General features: G+C 35.5%; 1 protein-coding gene across 1 annotated transcript in view; it reads left to right on the top strand.

Moving 5' to 3' along the window:
* Window positions 1-922: 922 nt before the first annotated feature.
* TBC1D15 (TBC1 domain family member 15) overlaps window positions 923-26,111 on the top strand; it is a 61,098-nt gene continuing 35,909 nt past the window's right edge. Inside the window, exons 1-3 of the mRNA XM_006197833.3 lie at window positions 923-1,003; window positions 22,809-22,907; window positions 23,945-24,019. Of these exons, the coding sequence (XP_006197895.1) occupies window positions 974-1,003; window positions 22,809-22,907; window positions 23,945-24,019 (204 nt within the window). The 5' untranslated portion in view covers window positions 923-973. The remainder of the gene's footprint in view (window positions 1,004-22,808; window positions 22,908-23,944; window positions 24,020-26,111) is intronic.

The following is a 26,111-nucleotide window of genomic DNA, read 5'->3' as shown; positions in this document are numbered from 1 at the left end:
TATTCAATCAACCTCCAAAGCCTCTAACCTCTCTCCATTGTGTGGAGAAGTACCTCAATGGGCACAGGTGTTTTGGCATAAGGGGGCTTTTTATTCTGCCCTGGGGCTAGGGCAGATCCTCTGTCAGAGTCATCAAGGGAAGTATCCAATCATTCCCCGGGATTTTTTCACAGCAGCGAGAACAAACATTATTATCTTAATATCTCAACAAATTCTCTTACCACATACGCATTGTCCCATGAGATCTGTACAACCATTCCAAGGGTAATTCTCATTTCACACCCTGAGGCTTGGATTAATTTAGAAACTTGTTCCCATTCACACGGCTATTAAGCAACTGGGTAGTAGCTATGAGCTATGTACGTTGAACTCCGGGGCGTGGTATTATTGCAGTTCCTATCAAAATGCCTTGTTCATGGTCATGTAGGAGTGGCAGTTACCAGACTCAACTTCAGAAACTTCACATACAGAGGCGAAAAGTCCCTGTGTGTGTGGGGCGGCTAGAGGACTGGGATTCCTTCCGCCTTCATCACAGTTCTTCCTCAATGTTACTGATGGGAACCCGAGGCTGAAGGTGGAAGAGGCTTGCCTGTGGCCACAAAGCCAAGACCAGGTCTGCTGAGCCCCTATATGGTGTCCTTTCCATCATTACTGCGAAGGGGCCTGCGAAAGGCCCAGAAACTCGCCCCCAGGAAAACCCCTAATCAAAATCCCCTCCAATTAAGTACCCTCCGAGGAAAATAAACTGGCACATGCGCAGTACGCACCAGAGACTCCACCCAAGCGGCCTCCGAGCCCTACTCAGCGCGCATGCGTCCGGCCGCTCCTCCCGCCCCGCCCCTTCACTCATGTCAGTTCCCGCCATTCCCCGCCCCTTTCCCGCCCGGATATCAGCTTAGTTTCGCCGGATGTTGTTGTGAGTCGGAGAGACACGTGAGGCTCTGCTACGTCATCACAGGCACGCGTAGGAAACATGGCGGCGGCGGGTGTTGTGAGCGGGAAGGTAAGTAACGGCCCGGGGGAACATCGCTGCTTTTCACTGGCACGGGGCCGCTTTTGCTGCTTGGAGACTGAATGGGGAGGGACGCGGGGGCCTTTCTGTGTCAGGAACAGCCTGTGGAGGATGTAGGAGAAGATGACTGGGTGGTGTCACTGTGTTCTCGAGAATGCCGGCTCAGCCCTGGAATTAAGAGACACGGCTCCTACTCCAAGGCCAGCTAGGCCTCTTCGCTGTTCTGGTCTGCTTTGCCCCAGGGCGAGGGGCTTTTATTTGTACTACCTTTTCTAAGGAACAGGTGGTTGCCCAGTTCCTTTCTTTTCGTGGCTCGTTTTTTACCCCCCTCGACTCTAGTTCTTTATGTCAGCTGTTCAGACCCCAGCGTCTTTTCTCTCTTCCTTTGAGGTGTTAATGTAACTTGCCTCTGCCTACCTCTGCTTCACTCTGGTGAAGGCATCTTTTCCCCCTTCGGGAGGAGCTGAAAACAGGTGCTTTGCTGCTTTGCACTTAGGAGAAGAGTATGTTGGATCCATTTTACCAGATTGCCGATTTGGATGGTGCTTGTGAGCAGCAAGGCATGTTTCCACTGGGAGAGCTGGAGATTTACACCATCCCACGCTTACCTAGGGAGGCGTTAGTTAGGGTATTTATTTCCCAGACGTCTCTATGATGTTCCCGTGGGAGGACCTGTGGTGGCGACTTATGGAGGTGGTCATTGAGGCCCTTGTAGTTCTTTGGGAACTAGGATTAGGTCCAGAGGATATTTTGTTACATAGTGCTTAATCACGTTCGTAGGGCATATCTTTATGCCTGTTTTAGGACTATCGTGGCATGCCACTGGCAGCATTTCCTATTGCAGGAGTATTTCGTAATTAGTTCGGTCGGGTAATGACTCATCTAACACTGTATATTTTCGCATATAGCTTCCTCTGTTCCTTGTGTTTCACTCATTTTCTCTATGCTGCCATCCCTATCCCGGTTTGAATTATTTGACAGCGTTTGTGCTTTAGTGTATGGACTACCAGACTAGGGGGCAGAATAGCACATTGCTGTTACTGTGATGTGTGACCTTGGGAAACTGAGTAAGCATCTCTTCTCTGTCCTTCATGTTCTTTATCTCTAGAATGGATGTCAGTCATTATTTCAGTTATTAGGATTCTGTGAAATAATAAAAGCATAAAAAAAACACCCCACATACTTCTATGTACTGGCTATTTAAAGTGATGGGTTGGTCATTGTTTTTGGATTATTCACGCTCTTTCATTGTCTTGTTAGTTTTTGTCTTCAGGGTGGATGCTGATCTCCCGACTTATTAGTTCACTACATATTTTAAGGTTATCTTGTTTGATTTTCTACTTGGAGTGATCCAATTTAGGACTTTCCAAGGAGGGATCCCTTCTGTTTGAACTACACTTCCCTCTTTCCGATGTGGATTGATTTTGATAGAACCCTTGAGATGATGAAGCAGCGTTATGAAATATAAGGCTCTTCTCACTCTTCTTCCAGCCACTACCTTTCATAATCTGACCTCTTAAAGTTAGTCTTTTATTTCTCAACTCTGCTTCATCACCTCATTTATAAACACTCATCACAAATTTACACCTGTTCCCATCTCTCCACCTGTTTTCCATATCAAAAGCTTCCCCTCTCCCACATAATTCTGGGATGACCAGCTAAACCCACTTATTCTTGCCTCAGCAAGTTCAAATCTAGTTTAATAGTCTCATCGTTCACCTGATTGCTTGTAAAACAAACTTGGAGATGCCCATTTCTATAACAGCGTCTAATGAATAACCAAGTCTTACCAGGTTTACCTTAAAGAGGTATCTTTAATTTGCTGCATTCCCTTAATTCTCAGTGCTTGCTTAGTTCATTCAGGCATTTAGTCTTGAATTCTTGGCTGCTTTTCTCCTTGTCTGCAGTCTCTTTACCCACAGTTCCCTCTCTACACAATCTTTGGGGTTATTTTCTAATGCACAGATCTGATTGTCTTTTGCTTTAAAAAACAACAAAAAAATTAATTTTATTATTGTCACCATTAAGGTAATACTCAAGGCTGGTTAACATGGCATAAAAAGCTATGTTGCTTTTCTTTCTTTATCTTTGCTTCCCTACTTCCCAGTCTTGTTTCTTTGGGAAGGGGGAATAGGAGGAATAGCAAAGTACATAGACACGCGCACACTCTCTCTCTGTATTTATTCCCTGCTCCCAACCCCAAAGGTTCAGCTAAGACCTATCTAATTTAAAAAACTAGGGCAGTGGATGTTAACCAATGCTCACACAAATCACATGTGGTACTTTTAAAAAATGTAGGTACAGGGCCACAACCCAGCTTTATTGAATCAGAACCTCTTGGTGCTGAGATCTAGGATGTAGAGTAACTTTCCTACCAAGTCTACTTTGCTTGCTTTGAACTTTGAGTGTAGGAAGTGATGGAGGGGGTGGAAGTTAATCTCTGTCATATGGAGAAGCAGTGTAAAATGACAATTAAGAGCTTGCACTCTGGAACCAAACTAGTTTCAAAACCTGACTGCACAATTACTAGTGACTTCAGTCAAATTACTTAACCTGTCTGTTTCCGTTTCCTTGTCTATAAATGGGGATGATAATAGTACCTGCTTTATGGGATTTTTAGGATTAATAAGTAAATGTATTAGAACAAAGCACAGCACGTAGCAGATGCTGTATTTTATTCATTATCTTAATTTCCCTGCAAATCTTTGGTTGGGTATAGCAGAATTTTAAAGATTTAGAATATGCTTTTTGGTTTGGGTGTGAACTTCATTTCTGAAATTGCCTCAGTTCTAATTTTCAATGTTATTTTATGATTTGAAAAATACCTGTTTTTAGAAGTCACACAGTTTTAATGAATGAAAAATCATCACAGTAGGACAGTGGTTAAGGAGATGGATCCTGATTGCTTGAGTTCAAAACCTAGCTCCACAGCTTATAGCTGTGTTACTTTGGGCGGATTTCTTAACTTTCTGTGCCCCAGTTTTCGCATTTGTAAAAAGGGGGATAAGAATTGTTTTTCATCATGGAGTTGTAGATGAGTAAATGAATTAATATTTGCAAAGTACTTAGACTAATGCCTGGCATCAATAAGTACTTAATAAATGTTAGCTGCTAAATAAATGTTAGCTGCTATTATTACTATTGTTAAAGAGCTTTTAGACTCTTAAGGTTGTGAAGTTATTATTGATCTGGAAATAGTTGAATGTTTATTTTTGCTGCCGTTTTCTACAAAGAGATTAAGGCTATTCACAAATATTAAAGCAGTATGATTATGTAAAATAGAGGAGGAAGGGAGACAAAAAGTAAAAGTACATGGAAGTAGAAGTAGAATTATTAAATAAACTTTATACTTTAGTGGTCTATAGTTTTGCTATAAGGAACGTGATCAATTTTTAAGAATTGTAGGATCCACAGTAAAATAAAACCAAAAGCAAAGACCCCCCCAAACTAGTTTCTGAAGATTGGATCAAAGAGTGAAGTCTCCTGTAGATTCTTTATACTATGTACTATAATGAATTTGATTATATGGCATACTGTATCCTTTTGGTAAAAATCAAAACAAAACAGGACCCTACAATGTCCCTTACTTAGTATGCTGATGGTTTTATGCCAATGACTAGTTAGGTAAATACCCAGTAAATACAGAGTACCAATTTGATATATTCGATTCTCTGATGATTTGACTGAATTCAAGGGTAGGTTGTTGTCAACATGAGTGAATGGATTCATACACTGTGTATTGTTTTTCTTAGCTAAGCTTTTGAAAGGAGGCTCAAGTTGTGTTATAAACAAACCCTAATTAATTCTTGGAGTTCATCTGTTCTTTGCTTCTCTATATGTATGGAACCATATGTTTTAACAGTCAACCAAAAAGTGGGGGAAGAGTGACTTTCCCTTGTAAGTTTTTTTGTGTTTTCCGAGCTGTAATCTTTTCTCCCTCCCATTTTATTGAGAAATAATTGACATGCTTCACTGTATAAATTTAAGGCATACAGCATGATGGTTTGATTTACATATATTCTGAAATGATTACCACAGTAAGTTCAGGTAATATCCATCTTCTCATAGATCCTCTCGTGAATCTTAAGGGAACAGGGACACTGCCTATAAAGGCTATCCTGCTTTAGGATAATTAATGGAAGGAGTTGAGTTAATGGAATGAGTTGACTTATCAAAGAGAAAGCAGGAGGAAAAAAGTCAAGTCTGAAATAGGTTTTAGCCTTATACCCAGAGCCTCTGATGGTTACAGTTTATTTTCATTCATTTATTCAACAAAGATTTATTAAGCACCTGATTTCTTCCAGCCACTATTTTAGGCATTCAGGATATATCAGATAGCTTCTTACCATGTAGATTACAGACTTCAGTTCTTCAGAAGGAGAACATTCACTAAAAACCACCCCCTTCCTTACTTTTTAAGTAAGAAGTTCAGTGTGAGTTTCAGGCCCTTGAAGTGGGTGATATTTTTAGCGAATGTTTTCTCAAGACTTGTAGACTGACTGACCTTCATGAGGGTAAGACCTGAAATGTTTCACCTGTATCTGGTATAGATTCTAGCACATAGTAGGTATTCTGTGAAGAGGAAAGAGCAAGAAAGTAGGAAAAATGAAGGGACTAGAATGAGAGAGATGGGTTCACTAATAATGCTCTTGTTTTGGAGTTAAAAACTCCTATTATATTTGCATTTCACGCTCGATCTGTGTTTTTACTGTGATTGTATTAAAATTTGGTTCTGTTGAAAATAACTTGAAACAACAGGGAAATCACCTTTTTTTTTTAGATTTTTGATGGCATTCTTAATAAGACTTTATTTTGTAGCTTAAATTAGGCCTTTTCCAGTTACTTTTAGATATGCCTATAGTCCCATGAAACCCTTAAGAAAGATTAATATTCTTAGTTTCTGGTAGATTTTTTGGAGAATTTTCTTAGGTTAGATCTTGTAACATGGTAGTACCTTGCTGGTGTAGGATGCAGTATGAGTATGTCTTCTTTATTTTTCTGGCATTCTTCAACGAACATTTGGGTGCCTTCTGTCTGCTGAGTTATTTATTCTTGACACAACACAGTAGTCTTCAATTTTAACAAGTTATTTCAACTTGTGAATTAGGGGGATGAATTCAGATGTTAAGGGTTTCCTTTGATGGGACATAGCTGTTGAGACTGAATGAAAAATTACAACCCAGCCTTTTAATTTTTGCCCTTTGGTGGAAGGAAATCCTTATGAAATCTATTTACTGTTGTGCAATCTACTGTGTAACTGTAGGCATTGGTGTAAGAGTAGTCTTTCATTTAATCCTTGTTATACCTCCCCGTACTGCCCTCCTGTCTGACTTTGGCACACAAGCCCTTAAGAAGCAATGATGGTTCTGTTTCCTGCTCTTTATTGAGAATTGAACCATCCTCAGTATCTTAGTATCTCTCTGTCTTCACTCTCAGAATTTTCTGTGGTTTGTTACTCTTAAAACCATCTATGTTCTATATAGAAAGAGGTACATTTGAGTTCCACAGTCATTACTGATTAATGCGTCTCAAGTAAAATTCATTGTTTACTTTTCTTCCTTCTGTGTTTTCTGTATCAGTGAATAACCTCATACACTCAGTTTTGTCCTTGAATCCTCTCCCTTCACCTCCCACATCTAATCAGTCATGAAGTCCTGTCATTTTGACCTTTTAAATATCTTACTAAGCCATCTGCCTGTCCTCATCCCACTGCAGTTGCCTCGGTTCAAGCCACCGTGAATCGCTTCCTCCTTGAATTATTGCAGCTGTTCACTCTTGGCTCTGCAACCAGTGTGTTGGCTTAGAAAAGGCAAGTCTGACATGGTATTCGCCTGCTAGAACTTTCTAATGGCTTTCTAGTGGCAAAGAGTTGTCTCCAGGGTAAATTCCAAACTCCCAAATTCCTGAGCATGGCTTTAAAACGCTTTATGATTTGATCTGGTTTCTATTCTTGCCTCTAAACTCTTTTGCCGCTACCATCTGATCGAGGTTGCAGCCACGCACTGTACTACTGCTCTCCGTGCAGAACATACACCTTCCAGTTAAAGTTGCCATTCTTCAGGTCTCAGCCTGTAGGTCACTCTAAAGTCTTCCTGATTTCTCATCCTGCCTGAGCCCCTTACATCTAGGTTAGATACCGTTTTTTAGGGCCTGTTGTGGCTGCCTGTTCATACCTCTATCATATATTGTAATTAGCTGTTTTCTTCTCCTAATCCCCAGATAGATTGCAACTGTTATGAAGGCAAAATCTTATTTATTTGTACCTACAAGCTCATTTTGTGCCTGGCACATTGTAGGCACTCATTATGTATTTACTGAAGAAATAACTGAAACTGACATCTCATACAGGATCCTGTGCCTACTTCTGTCGCACTCTGCCATGACCGTTGATTTACGGGACACGACTAGTTCAATCAGACACTTTTTACAATGTGTGTTTTTCCACCAACACCTTTTATTCTCAGCATCTAGTTGGTGTTCAATAAATGTGCTGAGTTTATGAGTCAAGAAACTTCTAAATCAGATAAGGTGACATGAGGGTGATTGGAAGTATTTGGACAGGCTGTTACTTATGTCCTTTTGAAGGCCTTACTCGATGATATTTGCGGAGAGAAGGTGTAAAAGGATGTTCTAGGCGGAAGAATCAGAATGCATAAACACAAAAAGGCAAAAGGCTTTGAGGGACAGGTGAGTTCAGAGTGGCCCAAGGCAGGAAGTATTGCAGACTCTCAGGTGTTGAGTCGCTGTAGAGGTGAAGGGTGGAGTGAGAAGGATTTTAAGTTGAAACGTTGTACAGTCAGATGTACATTTTCTAGAGATCAATTTTGGCAGTGGTTACACATTACCCACCTTACCCAGAATATTGGAAGGTGACGAGATTGGGGAAGAGAGACCAAAATGTTATTTTAGTAACCCAGGCTAGAAATGGTGGGGGGCCAGTGTCAGAGGTGAAGGTTTGGGGGATTTAGGAGATAGAATGGGGGTGGTGAGAGAGGTGTTTAGGAAAGTAGGTGGATGGAATGTCTTTGATAGAGTTGGGAATATCAGAAGAGCAGATTTAGGTTAAAACATACTGAGTTTAAGATGCCTGTGGGTTATTCAAGTGGAGAAAACAAGTAGGTCAGGTGCTTTGATATTTGGGTGTGGAGCTCATTAGAATTTCTGAGCTTACACTGGCATTTTCTTGGGGATACCTTCTCTAACCAAAAGTTTAAATTATTTATATGCCAAATGGTTTTAAACAAACTGAATTTTTATAACTTTCTTGTTAAATTTAACTTACACAGTTCATGGTTGCTTAAGTTCAAGAATGTATGTTGTGTGTGGTAGGTGTTAGATTTCCATGTTTTGACAGATTTAGGGCAAGAATTTTATGTCTAAGCTTTTAATAATAAATTTCAAATATTTGGGTTGAATGTTTTCATTCATCTTTAGGTTTTGAAAATAAAGATAATAATCGTAATACAAATAGAAATCCAATCCCACTTAAGTGTACGAGCACTTACGAAAAATCATCTGCTTCTATATTGTACAACTTCTTTCTAACTTATGCTAAGTTAGAGGCCAGTAAGATTAGTTTGAGAACATTTGCTGTGGTCCCCAGAGCGCTTTTAAATAAGTTATATCTGACAATAGTTCCTTTGCTAATAAGGAGAAAAACCTGCAGTTTTTATTGCCATCAGCATGCTATCACTGGAAGTTTTATAAATATACTCACTTGCCTAAACGTCTTAGCAAGTGGTTAAGCATAAAGGAAGACCTGAAGGGCCTGAGACAATTTTATTCCAAATGGAGAACTTTTCTCCTTTCTTTAGTATCTTTGTACATTGTACATTGTTCCTCTTTTGTTTCTTCTGTCAAGAGGGTGGGGAACACTTAGAATATCCTAGCTTGTGTAGATTTTACCCTTTTTATAACATTGCCAGGTACATACAGGCAAGGAACTTTATCTTGCTTATTTTTCTGCTCTCCATGGTGTCTGGCACATAAGTGCCTAATAAAAGTTGGTTGAATCATTTATATAATTAGTTTAGACCACCAAGTGGCAAGTTTTTGAAAGTTTTTGCTCCTTATGGACACTTAATCCCTAATCAAAAACAGATATGGTGTGATATTGTAATATTAAATTTTTTTGTTGGATTTTTAAAATTTTTTGAGGCAGAATCAACTTATTTTTCTTTTTTTTGTAAGTGAACTGTCTCTACTTATGTATTTACTTTTATATAGGGTTTCACATTTTAAAACTGACTAGTTAATAGCCATTTTAATAGATGTGTAGTTTTAATGAAAAAGAATATGAAAATGAATATATGTATGTATATGCATGACTGGGACATTGTTCTGTATGCCAGAAATTGACACAGTCTAACTGACTGTACTTCAATTTAAAGAAATAGTATTGAAAAAAATAAATGTGTAGTATTTTGTTATGGTTTCAATTTGCATTTTCCTAATGACTTACGATGTTGAGCATTTTCTCATGTCATTTTATGTCACCCCTATACTTAGGTGAAGTGTCTGTTCAGACCTTTTGCCTAGTTTATTTTATATTGTGTTTTTCATTTTCTTGTTACTGAGTTTTGAGAGTTCTTTTGTGTTCTGGATACAAGTCCTTTATTGCACATATGGTGATTTGTCAATGTATTTCTCTGCCTGAGTCTTGGCTTTTCATTTACTTAACTGTGTCTTTTGAAGAGAAGTTTTCAATTTGATGATTTATCTTTTTTTCTTTTTTTTTTACATTTATGCTTTTGATGTCATTTCTGAAATTTTTTTTTGCTGAACCCAAGGCCACAAAGATTTTCTTTTCAATTTTCTTCTTAAAGTTTTGTAGTTTTAGGTTTTACATTTGAATCTATGACCTGTTTAAATTTAATTTGTGTATATAGTGTGATTTATGCATTGAAGTTTATTTCTTGCACATGAATACATGAATATCCAGTTGTTCAAGCACTATTTAAGACTATTCTTTCTTTACTAAATTGCATTTGTAGTTGTCAAAAGTAAATATACCATATATGTGTGTGTTTGTTTCTGAACCTTTATTTTGTGCTGTATAAATCAGTTTGTTTTTCTTTACATCAATACCACACTTTCCTGATTATTATAGCTTATACCCAGTTTTGTAGTCAGGTATGTTAGTGCTCCACTGTTAACTCTTTCCCAAGGATGATTTGATTATTCTAGGTCATTGAATTTCCGTACATGTTTTAGAATCAGCTTGTTAATATCTCCAAAAGAGCCTGCTGGGATTATGATGGGATGGCAGTCAGTCTGGAGATCAATTTGGGGAAAGTGGGCATCCTAACAATATTGATTCTTTTGAGCCATGAATATGGTGTATTTTTTTATTTAATTTTGGTCTTCTTTCATTTCTATCAGAAATGTTTTATAATTTTCAGCTTAGAAGCCTTTCTTGCACATCTTCTATCAGATTTATACCTGAGTATTTGATATTTTTTGATGTTATAAATGCTGTATTTTAAAATCTGACCTTATGATTGTTCATTGATATATATAGAAATATAATTGATTTTTGTATATTAATCTTGTGTCCTGATCCTCACTAAATACATTCGTTTTTAGTAGCTTTTATGTAGATTCCATTCGATATTCTGCATAAGATGATCGTGTCATCGCAAATAAGTTGTTTTACTTCTTCCTTTCTAGTCTAGGTGCCATTTTTTTCTTTTCTTTTTTTTAAAGCATTTTTGATTGATTTATAATCATTTTACAATGTTGTGTCAAATTCTAGTGTTCGGCACAATTTTTCAGTCATACATGGACATATACACACTCATTATCACATTTTTTCCTCTGATTCCCTGTGCTATACAGTATAATCTTGTTTCTCTATTCTACAATTTTGAAATCCCAGTCTATCCCTTCCCACCCTCCGCCCCCCTGGCAACAACAAGTCTGTATTCTATGTCTATGAGTCTGTTTCTGTCCTGTATTTATGCTTTGTTTTTGTTTGTTTTTTTTGTTTGTTTGTTTTTGTTTTTTAGATTCCACATATGAGCGATCTCATATGGTATTTTTCTTTCTCCTTCTGGCTTACTTCACATAGAATGACATTCTCCAGAAGCATCCATGTTGCTGCAAATGGCATTATGTTGTCGGTTTTTATGGCTGAGTAGTATTCCATTGTATAAATATACTACATCTTCTTTATCCAGTCACCTGTTGATGGACATTTAGGTTGTTTCCATGTTTTGGCTATTGTAAATAGTGCTGCTATGAACATTGGGGTGCAGGTGTCATCCTGAAGTAGATTTCCTTCTGGATACAAGCCCAGGAGTGGGATTCCTGGGTCATATGGTAAGTCTATTCCTAGTCTTTTGAGGAATCTCCACACTGTTTTCCACAGTGGCTGCACCAAACTGCATTCCGACCAGCAGTGTACGAGGGTTCCCCTTTCTCCACAGCCTCTCCAGCATTTGTCATTTGTGGATTTTTGAATGATAGCCATCCTGACTGGTGTGAGGTGATACCTCATTGTAGTTTTGAATTGCATTTCTCTGATAATTAGTGATATTGAGCATTTTTTCATGTGCCTTTTGATCATTTGTATGTCTTCCTTGGAGAATTGCTTGTTTAGGTCTTCTGCCCATTTTTGGATTGGGTTATTTATTTTTTTTCTTATTGAGTCGTATCAGCTGTTTATATATTCTGGAGATCAAGCCTTTGTCGGTTTCATTTGCAAAAATTTTCTGCTATTCTGTAGGTTGTCTTTTTGTTTTACTTATGGTTTCCTTTGCTGTGCAGAAGCTTCTAAGTTTCATTAGGTCCCATTTGTTTATTCTTGCTTTTATTTCTACTAGGAGAAAATTTTTGAGATGTATGTCAGATAATGTTTTGCCTATGTTTTTCTCTAGGAGGTTTATTGTATCTTGTCTTATGTTTAAGTCTTTAATCCATTTTGAGTTGATTTTTGTATATGGTGTAAGGGAGTGTTCTAGCTTCATTGTTTTACATGCTGCTGTCCAGTTTTCCCAACACCATTTGCTGAAGAGACTGTCTTTATTCCATTGTATATTGTTGCCTCCTTTGTTGAAGATGAGTTGACCAAAAGTTTGTGGGTTCATTTCTGGGCTCTCTATTCTGTTCCATTGGTCTATATGTCTGTTTTGGTACCAATACCATGCTGTCTTGATGACTGTAGCTCTATAGTATTGTCTGAAGTCTGGGAGAGTTATTCCTCCAGCCTCTTTCTTTCTCTTCAGTAATGCTTTGGCAATTCTAGGTCTTTGTTGGTTCCATATAAATTTTATTATGATTTGTTCTAGTTCTGTGAAATATGTCCTGGGTAATTTGATAGGGATTGCATTTAATCTGTAGATTGCCTTGGGTAGTGTGACCATTTTAACAATATTGATTCTTCCAATCCAAGAGTATGGGATATCTTTCCATTTTTTAAAGTCTTCTTTAATTTCCTTCATCAGTGGTTTATAGTTTTCTGTGTATAATTGTTACAGTGTCTGAAACCACAAGTACAACGTTGAATAAAAGTAGTGAGAGTGGGCAGACCTCTTTATCTTGTTCCTGACCTTAGGAGAAAGCATTCAGTCTTTAACGTATATGATGTCATCTGTAGTGTTTCATAGTTGCCCTTAATCAGATTGGGCAAGTTTCCCTTCTATCCCTAATTTGTTAAGAGTGTTTGTCAGAAATAGAGATTGGATTTTGTTGAATGCTTTTTCTGTGTCTTTTGAGACGATCATAATGGTTTTTCTTAAAAATTTTTCACTGTGATGAATTACAGTTAGTGATTTTTGAATATTAAACCAACCTGAAGTAGGGTAAACCCCACTTAGTCATAAACTATTTTCCTTTTTACATGTTGTTGGATTCAATTTTAATTTAAAAAATTTGCACCTAAGTTCATGAGAATACTCATATATAGTTTCTTGTTTTTGTCTGATTTTGGTGTCAGGGTAATGCTGGCTTTATGGAATAGTTGCGAATATTCCTCCCCTTCAGTTTTCTGAAAGAGTTTGTGTAGGATTGGTATTCCTTCTTTCTTAAATATGAAGCAAAGCTCACTAGTAAAACCATCTGGGCCTGGAATTTTCTTTGTGGGAAGGTTTTTAACTACAAATTCAATTTCCTTAATTTATATTGAGCTACTCAGGTTAACCTATTTTTCATCTAGTGAGTTTTGGTAACTTTGTCTCTTAATGAATTTATTTGTTTTGTCTAAATTGTCAAATTTATTAGTCTAAAATGTTCATAAATTTTCTATCTTTTTTATTTGTGTAAATCTGTAGTGATGTTAATGTTCTAATTCCTAATATTGGTAATTCATGTCTCTTGTTTTTCCTCATCGGAGCATGGCTAGAATTTTACCAGTTTTATTCCTTTAAAAGAGCTTTTGGTTTTGTTGATAACTCCCACCCACCATTTTTCTTTTTTTTTTTTTTATTTTATTGACTTCTGCTATGACCTTTATTTCTTTCTGCTCACTTTGGGTTTAATTTATATTTCTTTTTCTAGTTTCTTAAGGTAGAAGCTGAGGTCATTAATTTGAGGCCCTTTTTTCTTTTCTAATAAAGGCATGCAATACTTTGTTTCCCACTAAGCACTGTTTAGTGGCACTGGCACTGCACAGATTTTAATATGATGTGTTTGCATTTTCATTCAACTCAAATACTTTCTGGTTTTCCTTTGATTTCTTCTTGACCCTTGGATTATTTAGAAGTATATTATTAATTTCCACATATGTGGGAATGTTCTGAAGGTATTTCTATTACTGATTTATGATTTAATTTCATTGTGGTCACAGAACATAGTTGAATTCTTTTAAGTTTACTGAGATTTGTTCTATGGCCCAACTTATAATCTCTCTTGATAAATGTTTTACGTACATTTGAAAGAATGTGTATTCTGCTGTTGTTGGGTGCAGTGTTTTATAAGTGTAAATTAGATCCAGTTGATTGAGAGTGTAATCAAGTCTTCTATATTGTTACTGACTTCCTGACTGTTTAATCAGTTACTGAAACAGGTTTGAAATCTCTGACTGAAATTGTGTATTTGTCTATTTCTTCTTGCAATTCTGTCACTTTATGATTCATATTTTTTGAAGATCTGTTATTAGGTGCATAAACATTTAGGATTAATAGGTCGTCTTGAGACATTGACCATTTGATCACTATGACGTTATCTTTCTATCTGGTAATATTTCTTTGGCTCTGGAATTTACTTTTGTCTGATATTAATAGCCATTGTTGCTTTCTTCTGATTTAATATTAACATATCTTTTTATTTTTAATCTATTTGTGTCTTTAAAATGCTTTTCTCATAGATAACATACGAGTTTGGGCTTAGTTTTCAATCTGACAATCTTTTTTCAGTTGAAGTCTTTAGACAATTTACTTTTAATGTGATTACTAATGTGGTTAAGTCTGTCATCTTGCTTTTGTTTTCTGTTTTGTCCCATCTCTTTTTTTTCATCTTTCTTAGTATGCTTCTTTTTTTTAATTGAGTTACAGTCAGTTTATAATGTGCCCATTTCTGGTGTACAGCACAATTTTTCAGTCATACATGATATACATCTATTCATTTTCATATTCTTTTTCACTGTGAGCTACTACAAAATCTTGAATATATTTCCCTGTGCTATACAGTATAAACTTGTTTATCTATTCTATATATACCTGTCAGTATCTACAAATCTTGAACTCCACAGTCTGTCCCTTTTCACCCTTCTCCCTCCGTCCCATCTCTTCTTTGTCCCATTTTCTTTTTCTACCTTCTTTGTGATTAATCAAGTAGTTTTCATCATTCCATGTTTATTTCCTTTGTTGATAATTAACTGTGACTCTTATTTTAGTGATTGTTTTAGTGCTTACAGTATACATCTTTAACTTACAACATTTATCTTCAAGAGTTATTATACTCCTTCATATAAAGTATAAGAACCTAGAACAATATGCTTCCATTTCTCTTCTCCTGGTTTTTGTGCTTTTTTTTTACTTTTGCATGTGTTATAAAACCCACAAAACAAAAAATACATTTATTTATGCTTTAAACAAAATAATTTGATTAACAAGAAAAAAAATACATATCCACATAGTTACCATTTAATGTAGCTGTCATTTCTGTGTGTGGATCCAGATTTCCTTCTTATGTAATTTATTCTGTCTAAAAGACTTACTGTGACATTTTTTGTAGTGTAGGTCTGATGGTGATGAAGTTTTTTAGCTTTTATATGTCTGAAAAAGTATTTTACCTTCTTTTTTGAGTGATATTTTCTCTGGGTATAGAATTGTAGGTTAACAGTATTTTTTTTTTAACCAGTACTTTAAAGATATTGCTCTAAAGAGGAAGGGGGAAACTTTGGGAGGTGACAGTTATGTTTATAGCTTGATGGTGGTGATTTTGTGGGTGTATACTTGTCCCAGACTTACCAAGTTGTATATATTAAATAGATATAGCTTCTTATTTGTCAGTCATACCTTGAAGAAGTGGTCTAAATAAATAGCACTGCTCCACTGTCTTCTAGTCTCCATTGTTTCTAAAAAGAAATCCACTGTAATCATTATACTTAATGTTTTTTCCTCTGGCTGATTTTAAGATTTTCTGATTTTGCATAAATTTGATTACAGTATGCCCTTACATAGTTTTCTTTCTGATTCTTTCGTTTTGGAGTTAATTGGTTCATTGGTATTTATATTTGTGAGTTTATAGTCTTCATCAAATTTGGAAAAACTAATTATTTTTTCAGAAAAGGTTTTTGTATGTTTCTCCCCTCCATCAGCTCTTTCAGGTACTTCAGTTATACATATGTTTGACCACTTGACGTTTCCCTGCAGCTCATTTATGCTCTGTTCATTTTTTTTTTAGTCTTTCGCCCTTTTTGTGTTTTGTTTTGTATAATTTTTATCGCTGTAACTTCAGTTTTGTTGTTCTTCTGCAATATCTAATCTACCATTATCTCATTCTGTTTTTCATCTCAGACATTGTAGTTTTCATCTCTGGAAGTTCAGTTGGATATTTTTTAAATTTTTGATGTCTTCTCTTAGCAGGTTCTAACTTTTCTTTAGTGTCTTGAACATGTGGAATTCAGTTACAATAATGTTTTAATATCTTTACTGATTTTATTATTTGTGTCATTTGGGTCATATTTAATTGGTCAGTTTTCCTTCTCAATATTGATCATGTTTTCCTGATTGGTAGCATGCCTGGTAATTTTTTTTTTTGAGCAAATGTCAGATACTGTGAATTTGATCTTTTTGGGTGCTCAATACTTTTGTATTCCTATAAAATGTTCTTGAGTTTCATCCAGAAGGCACTGAAGATATGCAGAAACAATTTGATACTTTCAGGTCTTGCTTTTAAAATTTTGTTAGATGAGATCAGCACAGCGTTTACTGTGAGACTAGTTTAGCTCCATTGCCGAGGCAGGACTATTTTGAGTGCTTTACCCAATGCCCTGTAACAGGTTTCCCATACTGATATTTCTTCTCATAATTTCAGGTGGCTTTTACCCCCTCCCCTTAGGTAGTTTATTGATACATGTGCATTGATCAGTCCTCTGCCAAATACTCAGGGACCTTTGCAGATCTTTCAAGTTCTTTCTGTGCGCTTCTCTCTTCTCTGATACTGTGTCTCGGCCTCCCCCCAATTCCCAGCTCTGTGCCCACAACTTGGAGACCACTGGGCACCTCTGGGTTTTCTCTTCCTCTGCCACAGCTGGGAGGGAACTCTCTCCAGACAGTAAGCTAGGGCATCGTATGACTCACCCCATTTGTTCCCTTGCATTCAGCAGTTACTGTCCTTCATTACCTGATGAAAACTATTGTTTCATAAATTTGGCTTTTTTTTCCCCTTTTTTTTCTGACAGGAGGGTAAATTCAGTCTCTTGTTACTCTATATTGGCTGGAAATGTAAGCTGTTCTAGGGGTTTTTTTCCTTTCTGTTTTGGTGGGATAGTACCTATCTCTTCTATATATCTTTTCTTCCTCAGGCTCAGGCTGACTGTTTTGCTGTGTTCCAGATTTTCTTTATTGTTATGAACTTTGAGATTTTTTTTCTTCCAGAGTTTTTTTAAAAACCATTTCTTTCTTGTTGGCATGTATTCTCTTCTGTACCTTCTGAGAGATGACTCAAGTAGTAAGACATTCAAGAATTTTATTAAATGCTAAGTATTTAGAGAATACCAATAGATGTTTGGGTAGTTAAAGGTAATCATCACATCTTTGTAATTTAATTAAAGTATGTTTTTTTTAAGATGTCATATTTTATGTTAATTGCTAGTAATTTTTAGCATTTTGGTTGTAAAACAAAACTTATATGCAGAAAATCACACATATAACTTGATGAGTCGTAAGGCAAACATCCTTGTTAGCACCACTGTGGTCAAGAAATAGATCTTTGCAGCCACTCCATAAAGCTTTCCGTGTACCCACCTTCCCCTAGGTAACCACTGTTCTTATGTTTTATAGTACTTTCTTGCATTTCTTTATTATTAGTAGCATTTTTAAAACACTGCTATTGTGTCTTTTTAAAAATTATTTTTTAGTCTCTCTTCTCTGTCCTCTACTTAGTATTACGGGGCACTTCTTCCAGTTTTGTTTTTCTCAATCAGTTGCACTTTTGTCTTTCAGGTATTTGGTATCTTATTTTTCTTTGGATAGTTTGTTTATTCTCTTCACATTTGACTTTAAATTCCTTTTCTCAAACACAGTACTTGATTTTGAAAGCTTGGACATACAGGAATCATCAAAAACACCAAACCAAAGCAAAAACACCCCAAACCACCCAAATCTTGATTTTTGACAACAATTATAAATCCTGTTGTGTACAATTTTCATACTCAGCTTTCTCTGCCAAATAAACTGGAAGATAAAATGAAAACACCATTTTTATCTCCATTGGACATGTACTCCAGATGTTTTTGTTCCCTTGTGAAGTATCACAAATTAATAAGTTATTAGAGTTGGAGAATCTGATGCAGACTTTTAGTAATATCTCATATATATGTGCTAGAGAAATGATCAGACTGTCTTATTTTTACATTCGGTGCCTCTGTAGCCCTAAGGTTGGAGGCACCGGAAGTCTCTGTGGCCCTAAGGTAGCAGGCACCGGCAGTCTTTACTGCTTGTACATTGTCCTGCTATTTGGAATGCTTGGTGCTGATAGTTCACAGGTCTGAATTCTCTGTAGGAGGAGATTCAAACATGTCGTACATCTCTAGTAGTGTAGACTTTTGCTTTAGTCTCTTTCTTCTCTTAGCTTTCCATTTGCCAGCTTCCTGATGTCAGTTGGAGTATAATTTTTCTCTGGTCTTTCTTTCTGACATATATATATATTTTCTATTATGCCTATGAACTCTTCTCCCCTCAAAACCTTAGATGGTAGAAAGAGGCATTGCTGATGCCCTTTCTTTGCTTCCTGTAGCACAGAGAACCTACTCATATTCACAACACATTTAGATTGGAATATGTGCCCATAAGATACTAGAACAGTTTTGTCATTGTCACGTATGCTGAGCCTTAAGTTGCTGGTCTTTTTCATTATGTACTCTTTGGACAATTAAAACTTGTCAGAACAGACCTGAGAATCATCCCCAGAGTAACGGAAGAACCTTCATCAAATCACTTAACTTCCTTACATTTTTTTCTCAAAGTCGGAATGATAACACATATCTGAGTGGTAAGGATCAAATGGGATAATGTAGAAATGCTTTGTAAAGTAATACATGATAGAAATATTACATGGCTGATAATAGCATTTGAATCTTTTTATTTTGCATTAGCAGTCATGAATAAATAAAACCAGAGTAAGGAAATTAGAAGCCTGCTTTACTAAAAGTAGTATCTTAGATGAAATTGCTGATATAATTGTTTCTTGTAGCAAAATATTTTTTCAATTCAAACAAGCTTGGAGATAGCTTTTCAAATATTAATTATTACCACTGATAAGCATAGGCAGCAGAATGTCGTGTGGCAGAATGGTACTCCTCAGGAATCAGTTCTCTGTAGAGTTTAATAAAGAAATACTGTCTTTGTGGTGGTGGTATAAGATCAGATTTTAAATTGGACTTCTGTTTCTGCATTTTGTGCTGTTTCAAGGAGTTGATACAACTGTATTTTGTAGATTTACCCACAGACTGGGATGACGAACAGATACATGCTATAAATAAAAAATAAGTAAAATCATTCCTTCAAAAACAGTAGAATGAAGGACTGTAATATTAAAATGAGTGCCTCAAATCAAGATGATGCCATGAAAGGGGCTAAGCTTCTCGTGTGAAATGTTTAGGAGTTCAGATGGGAGCGAAATTGAGTGTTTTTGTTTAAAGGCCAAACTGTTAAATATTAGCTGCTATGTTGACTTAGAAATTAAAGACATTAAAAAATTGCTTTTAGTCCTTGAAGCAACATTATTTTCTATGTCTAAGCAATTTTAGAAACCACTTTCCTCTAAGGAAGCCATGTAGAATTTTTCTAGTAGTTTCTTAAGGCAGTAGTAGTTGAGATTTAATGGATGAAGGTGCCAGGAAGTCTGGAATCCATGCCTTGCTTTGATATGGTCGTGAGTAGTGTCAATGAACAGCTCTGTGTCTCAGTTTATTCTGTAAAATGGAGGTGGAGATAATAATGTTTGGACTCATTCAGTTTGACTGTGAGGATTAAATGAGATCAGAGTGCATTGAAAACAAAGTGCTATTCAGTCAAAACTGTTACTATTTTATATTTGAAGTGAATTTTATACTGATGCAGCTAGTATTTTTTTCCCTGTGCCTTAAAGTCTTATAAGCCTTCGTAAGGTTTAGTAGTGCATGAAGGTAAATTTATTAATTTTATTCTATCTGCAGAATTAATTTGTATTGATTAACATCGCATCCTTCAAATTAGAAAGCTGAGCACGACTGCTTTCTAAAGACGGTACAAGTCTGAGTTTAGAATTGTGAAATTTTGGACGTGTAATTTGTCCCTCAGAAAGTGCTAAAAAGTTACGGAGCATAGAAAGAACAGGAGATGAGTGCGATTTTGACTTTTTCATAAGATGCTTGGTACTTTAAAACTTTTAAAGGTATTTTTCCCAGCTCAATTACTTAGGAAACTCAGCTTTTTAAGTGAAAAAGAATGAGGGAACACTTGACCAACATATGTATGGGAGAGAAAGAGCTGCTTAATGTGCTTCAGTTGGTGAAGTGTTTCATTTGATTCTGTAGGGTTCACTTGTTTCATTAAGTTTCCAGAATCTCTTCAGTATTAACAGTACTGCAGGACCTTAGATTGCACTGTTAATGATGCCAAGCTTTTCTTGGCAAATGACTATCCATTTCTCTATTATGAGAACTATGGAGTCCTTGATTATTCTGATAGCTGAGTCTTAGGTGAAAATATACTAAAGTGTAGTTTCTGGATATGTCCCAGATCTACTAATCACAAAAGCTTGAGATTTTAAGGGATTTTTTTCCCCATAACCTTTTCATACTTCTGTTTTGTGGCCTCAGGTAATAATTATGTAGTCCAGCCTTCTGTTTTATAAATTGATAAACTGAAGTCCAGAAAAGTTACAGTTTATACTTCTGGAATTCCCTCTTTTTACTGTATTCTTTAAAGTTAATTTTTAAATTACTGAAGTAATGTATAACTTTTTCACTTTGAAATATTCAAATAAATTAGGCATTAACATAACATAGAAAGTTACAGTTCCTTTTTCAACCTTTCCTGTCCCATTCTCTTTCAGAAGTAACCTTTGTTAACATTGAAGTGTGTCTTCTCAGAGCTTGGTCTCTGTATTTTGCGCAGACATCGAGAAAAACTTGTGAAGAGTGTAAATTTCATCATACTATGTTTAATTGGAAGGTTTTTTTCCATGTATGTCCATTTGTCCACTTAATCGACTGAATTTTCTTTTAACCTCTGAATAATATTCTCCATAGACTGAATATCTCAGAATATGTTTTATAATTTCCCTCTTCTTGATCATTTAGATTCATACCTCCCCTTGTGTCCTTTCCTCCCTTCCCACCTTCCGTGTTATAAAATAACACTACTGTGGATATTCTTATGCATATCTTTGTGCACATGTGTGAAAAGATCTGGATGCTTTACAAGTTTTCATTTCAATACAAACAATGTAGAATTGTCTGCCGCCACTCCCCAATTCATACTGTCCCCAGTCTTTGCCTTCTGCTTAATACTAGTCTGGTGTTTAACGACTGTTTTATCAAGGCCATCTTGGGTTTTTGAGATCAGAACTTGTGTGGTGATCTTGATTACTAGAAGGACTCTTTCTTGACATGATATACGTCTGTATCACAAGTGATTAACATAATACAGAGGCAGTAATGGTAATGCAGGAGCTTCGTAGTGCAGTGGCTAAGAGCACAGTTCTCTGTGCCTGGGTTTCAAACTCCACACCATTCCTTAACCACCCCTTGGTGTTTGTATCATCAACCGTGAGCAAGTTATTTAACCTCTGTTCCAGTTTTCTCATTTGCACAAATGGGTTTCTCATCCTAATGATGTAGTTATAATGATGTAGGACCTATGATCTAGGGTTATTGTAAGGATCAGGCTATAACGTGGGGTTCTTGGTGCGTAAATTCCGTAACTGTCAACTCGGGGTTGATAGTATGGGCTCTGGTGGTACTTGTCCTGCCTTTCTTGGTCCCCATGCTATTCTGAATAGTGATGTGATTATATTAATGAAAGGTCTACATAAATAGAAAGTACAGTGTATTCCAGATTTACTTATGACAAAATTACTTAGGTCTAGAATTGACTATTTTTTACTTTTGCTTTTACTTATTTTCATAATGAAAAAAATTTTAGTGGTTCAAAATGGGTGCTGTAATAGAATCTTAATATAATAACATTTTGCATTTAGAAAATAAGGCTTAACTAAATCTCCTTTATATTTCCATAGGACATTGTTCAGGGACCATGTCTTAATCATACTCATCTACCTATAGTTTTTTACATGCTTTTATGTATAGAAGCACTCAGTAAGTATTTGTGAGCTTGAACTGGTTTAAACTAGTCATTTCTAGAAGTCCTAATAAATTTTTATTTTAAACTATTGTCAGTTAATTTTTTTAATTGATCGAAGTATAGTCGATTTAAAATGTATTGTTACTTTCTGGTGTATAGCGTAGTGATTCGTATATGTATATGTAACATATATGTATATATATTCCTTTTAATATTCTTTTCCATTGTAGGCTATTACAAGATACTGTATATAGTTCCCTGTGCTATACAGTAGGACCTTGTTTATCTCTCATTATTACTTTTTAAAATTCCCATATTCCATGAATTTCTATGCCACTGTCCTACAAAAACACATCAAAATAAACCTACAGTTAGAAAATGTGCTACTGTGGAAATAGTTAGGAATCATTAATTCCTCTTTATATTTCACCTATTCTTATTCTTGAATATTTTCAGGTGCATTTTCAGTTTGAACCCAACTTTGCTTAATGTTTGTTAAACATTTTTTAAATGGAATGTGCATATAGAATCACATAAAAATATATTTTAAGTGTAATTTGCATATAGAGCCACACATAATTAGCCTGATATCTTTGTTTATGGAGACAGTCAAGATTGTGATTTTCACTAAACCAACAAACTTCGGTGCATAACAAAACAAATTTCCTTCCAGTTTGTCTTTGAAGTGCTTTTAAATCTTAGTGGTATTTTAAGACACTACATTTTTTATATGGAATAATCAGAAACTTGATTCAGGCATTAAAGGAAAAAATCTAATTTTTTTAAAACAAATGCTGAAATAATATTGAATAAAAAAGGTGTAACTAATCTTTTTACTATTCTAGATTATATATGAACAAGAAGGGGTCTATATTCACTCATCTTTTGGAAAGACCAATGACCAAGACAGCTTGATTTCAGGAATATTACGTGTTTTAGAAAAGGTATGTTTCTAGTAAATGACTTTTTAATAATGGTTTATATTTAAATAAGAAGTGATTTTTACTTAGTAGTTAGTAACAGGGACATTATCAGCAAGTTTGCATTTCATGTGTAAGAGAAAATTATGTAATCCAGCAGTGGTTGTAAATTTAACATGGAAGTGATGTTAGAAATAAAATGTTTTACTCAAAAGACTAGGAATAGACTTACCATATGACCCAGGAATCCCACTCCTGGGCTTGTACCCAGAAGGAAATCTACTTCAGGATGACACCTGCACCCCAATGTTCATAGCAGCACTATTTACAATAGCCAAAACATGGAAACAACCTAAATGTCCATCAACAGGTGACTGGATAAAGAAGATGTGGTATATTTATACAATGGAATACTACTCAGCCATAAAAACCGACAACATAACGCCATTTGCAGCAACATGGATGCTCCTAGAGAATGTCATTCTAAGTGAAGTAAGCCAGAAAGAGAAAGAAAAATACCATATGAGATCGCTCATATGTGGAATCTAAAAAACAAAAACAAACAAACAAACAAAAACAAAGCATAAATACAGGACAGAAATAGACTCATGGACAGAGAATACAGACTTGTGGTTACCGGGGGGGGGGGTAGAGGGTGGGAAGGGATAGACTGGGATTTCAAAATTGTAGAACAGATAAACAAGATTACACTGTATAGCACAGGGAAATATACACAAAATGTTATGATAAATCACAGAGAAAAAAAAAAAAGAAATAAAATGTTTTAAATAAGCTGGTAAAATGGCATGAAGTATTTTAAAACTTATTATGTAAAAGTTGTAGTGGTACAATTTTTCTATGATGAAAAGTAGAATTTAGAAATAAACATACCATTTGTTGTCAAATAGTGGTTTATATATGTTATTGCATATTTAACATGCTAATAAATTTAAGGGGTTAAAATTTTATTTTGGGTTCATGGAACTACACATAGATGACTAAAAATGTGTGATATTGCTGAATAGAAATTGTGATTAACGATTAATGATTTCTTTCTTTAGGATGCTGATGTAATAGTGGACTGGAGACCATTGGATGATGCATTAGATTCTTCCAGTATTCTCTATGCAGGAAAGGTATTTACAAAAAAAAAAAAAGTATGGCCAAAGGAGTATCAGTTTTAAAATAAAAGCTTTATTGAAATTTAATTCATGTTCTATAAAATTCAGTCTTTTAAAGTGTATAATTTAGTGTTTTTAGTATATTTACAGAGTTGTGCAACCATCACCAATATCAAAGTTTAGAACATTTTTATTATTTCCAAAAAAGGAACTGTACCTTTTAGCAGTCACCCCTCCTTCCCGCGTAATGCCAGCCCCCTGCACCCACTACTTTACTTTCTGTCTCTGAGGATTTGCCTGTGAAGGACATTTTGTTTAAGTTGAATCATGAAATAACGTAGTCTTCTGTGACTGGCTTCTTTCACTTAGCATAATGTTTTCAGGGTTCATCCATGTTACAGTACCTGTCAGTACTTCATTACTTTTTTTCTTTTTTTTGCTGAATACTATTGCATTTATGCATATATACCATATTTTGTTTATTCATTCATCAGTTGATGGACTGAAAATACTTGTTCTGTTTTGTAGTTATTGAAAATAGAAACACTTAAAACACTTGTTTTCACTTTTACACTAATATAAATAATACTCTGTGAACATTCATGTACAAATTTCTGTGTGGGCATATTTTTCCTTGAAAACCTGGGAGTAGAATAGTCGGGTTAACTTGTGTTTAACATGTGTATCACGTGTTAACTTCTCACTCTGAAAGGTAGAGATTTAGCTCTATCTTATCTCTAATTCACCTTGAAACTCTGGCTCAGTTCTCCACATTTCTTCTCAAAGGATTTAATCACATAGATGATCTTCTAACTTCATCTTCTTAGAGACGTTTCTACCAGAGCCTTCTTACAAGCTCATTCTGAACTGGTTGGTCTTTTGGTTTGCTGTGCAGCAATTATCTTGGGGATTCTTTTTGACTCTTTCCCGTATTTTAATCCCCATTTCTGTGTCCTATGTTGTCTTCTATTTTGGTTTATTTCCTTGCTTTGGTGCAGCTCCAGTGCTTCCTGAGAAAAAGAGTGCATGAGAGCAGAAACATTCCTTTTTTCAGACTTTTTTAATCCTTATTCTGAATTGATAGCTTGGCTGGCACAGTATTACAGTTTGAAAATAAATTTTTCCCTGTATTTTTGATAGTTACTGTCCCAGGTTTGACTAGTTTCCTTTCTTGATCTTAAGTCTAATGCATTCTAATTCCTGATCCTTGCTGTATTGTTTCTTTAGAAGCTTTTAGTTGTTAACAGCACATGTATTGTCTCATAACTTTTATTTATTATTACATATTGAACATATGTATATTAACATACATCAGTCTTTAAACTTTTGCCTAGCATTTTATTGACAACCCCCTGGTTTTTTTTACCTATTCCTTCATTGACGGGTATATAGATAGATGATGAAAAGAGTTACTGTGGTGAAACACATGCATATTTTGGATTTTAATAAATTATACTTTGGGAGTCCGTACTAATTAGCACTATTGTCAACAGTGTGAAAGATCATTTCCTCAAACTCTCTCCCATATTTTTATTTTTCAGTTGAGTGGGGCAGGAAAATTAAAATTCATCTTAGCTTTTCTTTTTTCTTAATGCTTTTATTTACTTACCGAATATTTTATTTTTTTATTTTGGGGGGAAGTAATTAGGTTTATTTATTTAATTTTTTTGCAGGGGGATAATTAGGTTTTTATTTATCTTTGGGGGTACTGGGGATTGAACCCAGGACCTTACGCATGCTAGGCATGCACTCTACCATTGAGCTATACCCTCCCCCCCTTAACTTGCTTTTCTTTGATCATTTCTGAAATTGGACATCTTCTGTTGTTTGTCACTTTATATTCCGTCTTTGACTTGTTTGTTCAGACCATTTCCTTATTTTTCTTTTTTGATATTTGTTGATTTCTAAGTAAATTGGTAAAGAGTTGTTTTTGTATTCTGGATGTTTTTCTGTCGTCTTCCCTATGTTTTGGAAACATTTTGTACCCAGTTTTGCTTATGTGTAACTTACGTGTGGTATCTTTTGTTGTGTAGAAGTTATTAAACTTTTTGATATAGTCAAATTATTAGTATTGCATTATAGACTTTTGGTTTTATTCTCTTTTAAA

The sequence above is a fragment of the Vicugna pacos genome, chromosome 12 (genome assembly GCF_048564905.1).
Source record: "Vicugna pacos chromosome 12, VicPac4, whole genome shotgun sequence".
NCBI lineage: Eukaryota > Metazoa > Chordata > Mammalia > Artiodactyla > Camelidae > Vicugna > Vicugna pacos.
Note: the sequence above shows the minus strand (reverse complement) of the source record. Positions and strands in the feature narration are given on the sequence as shown.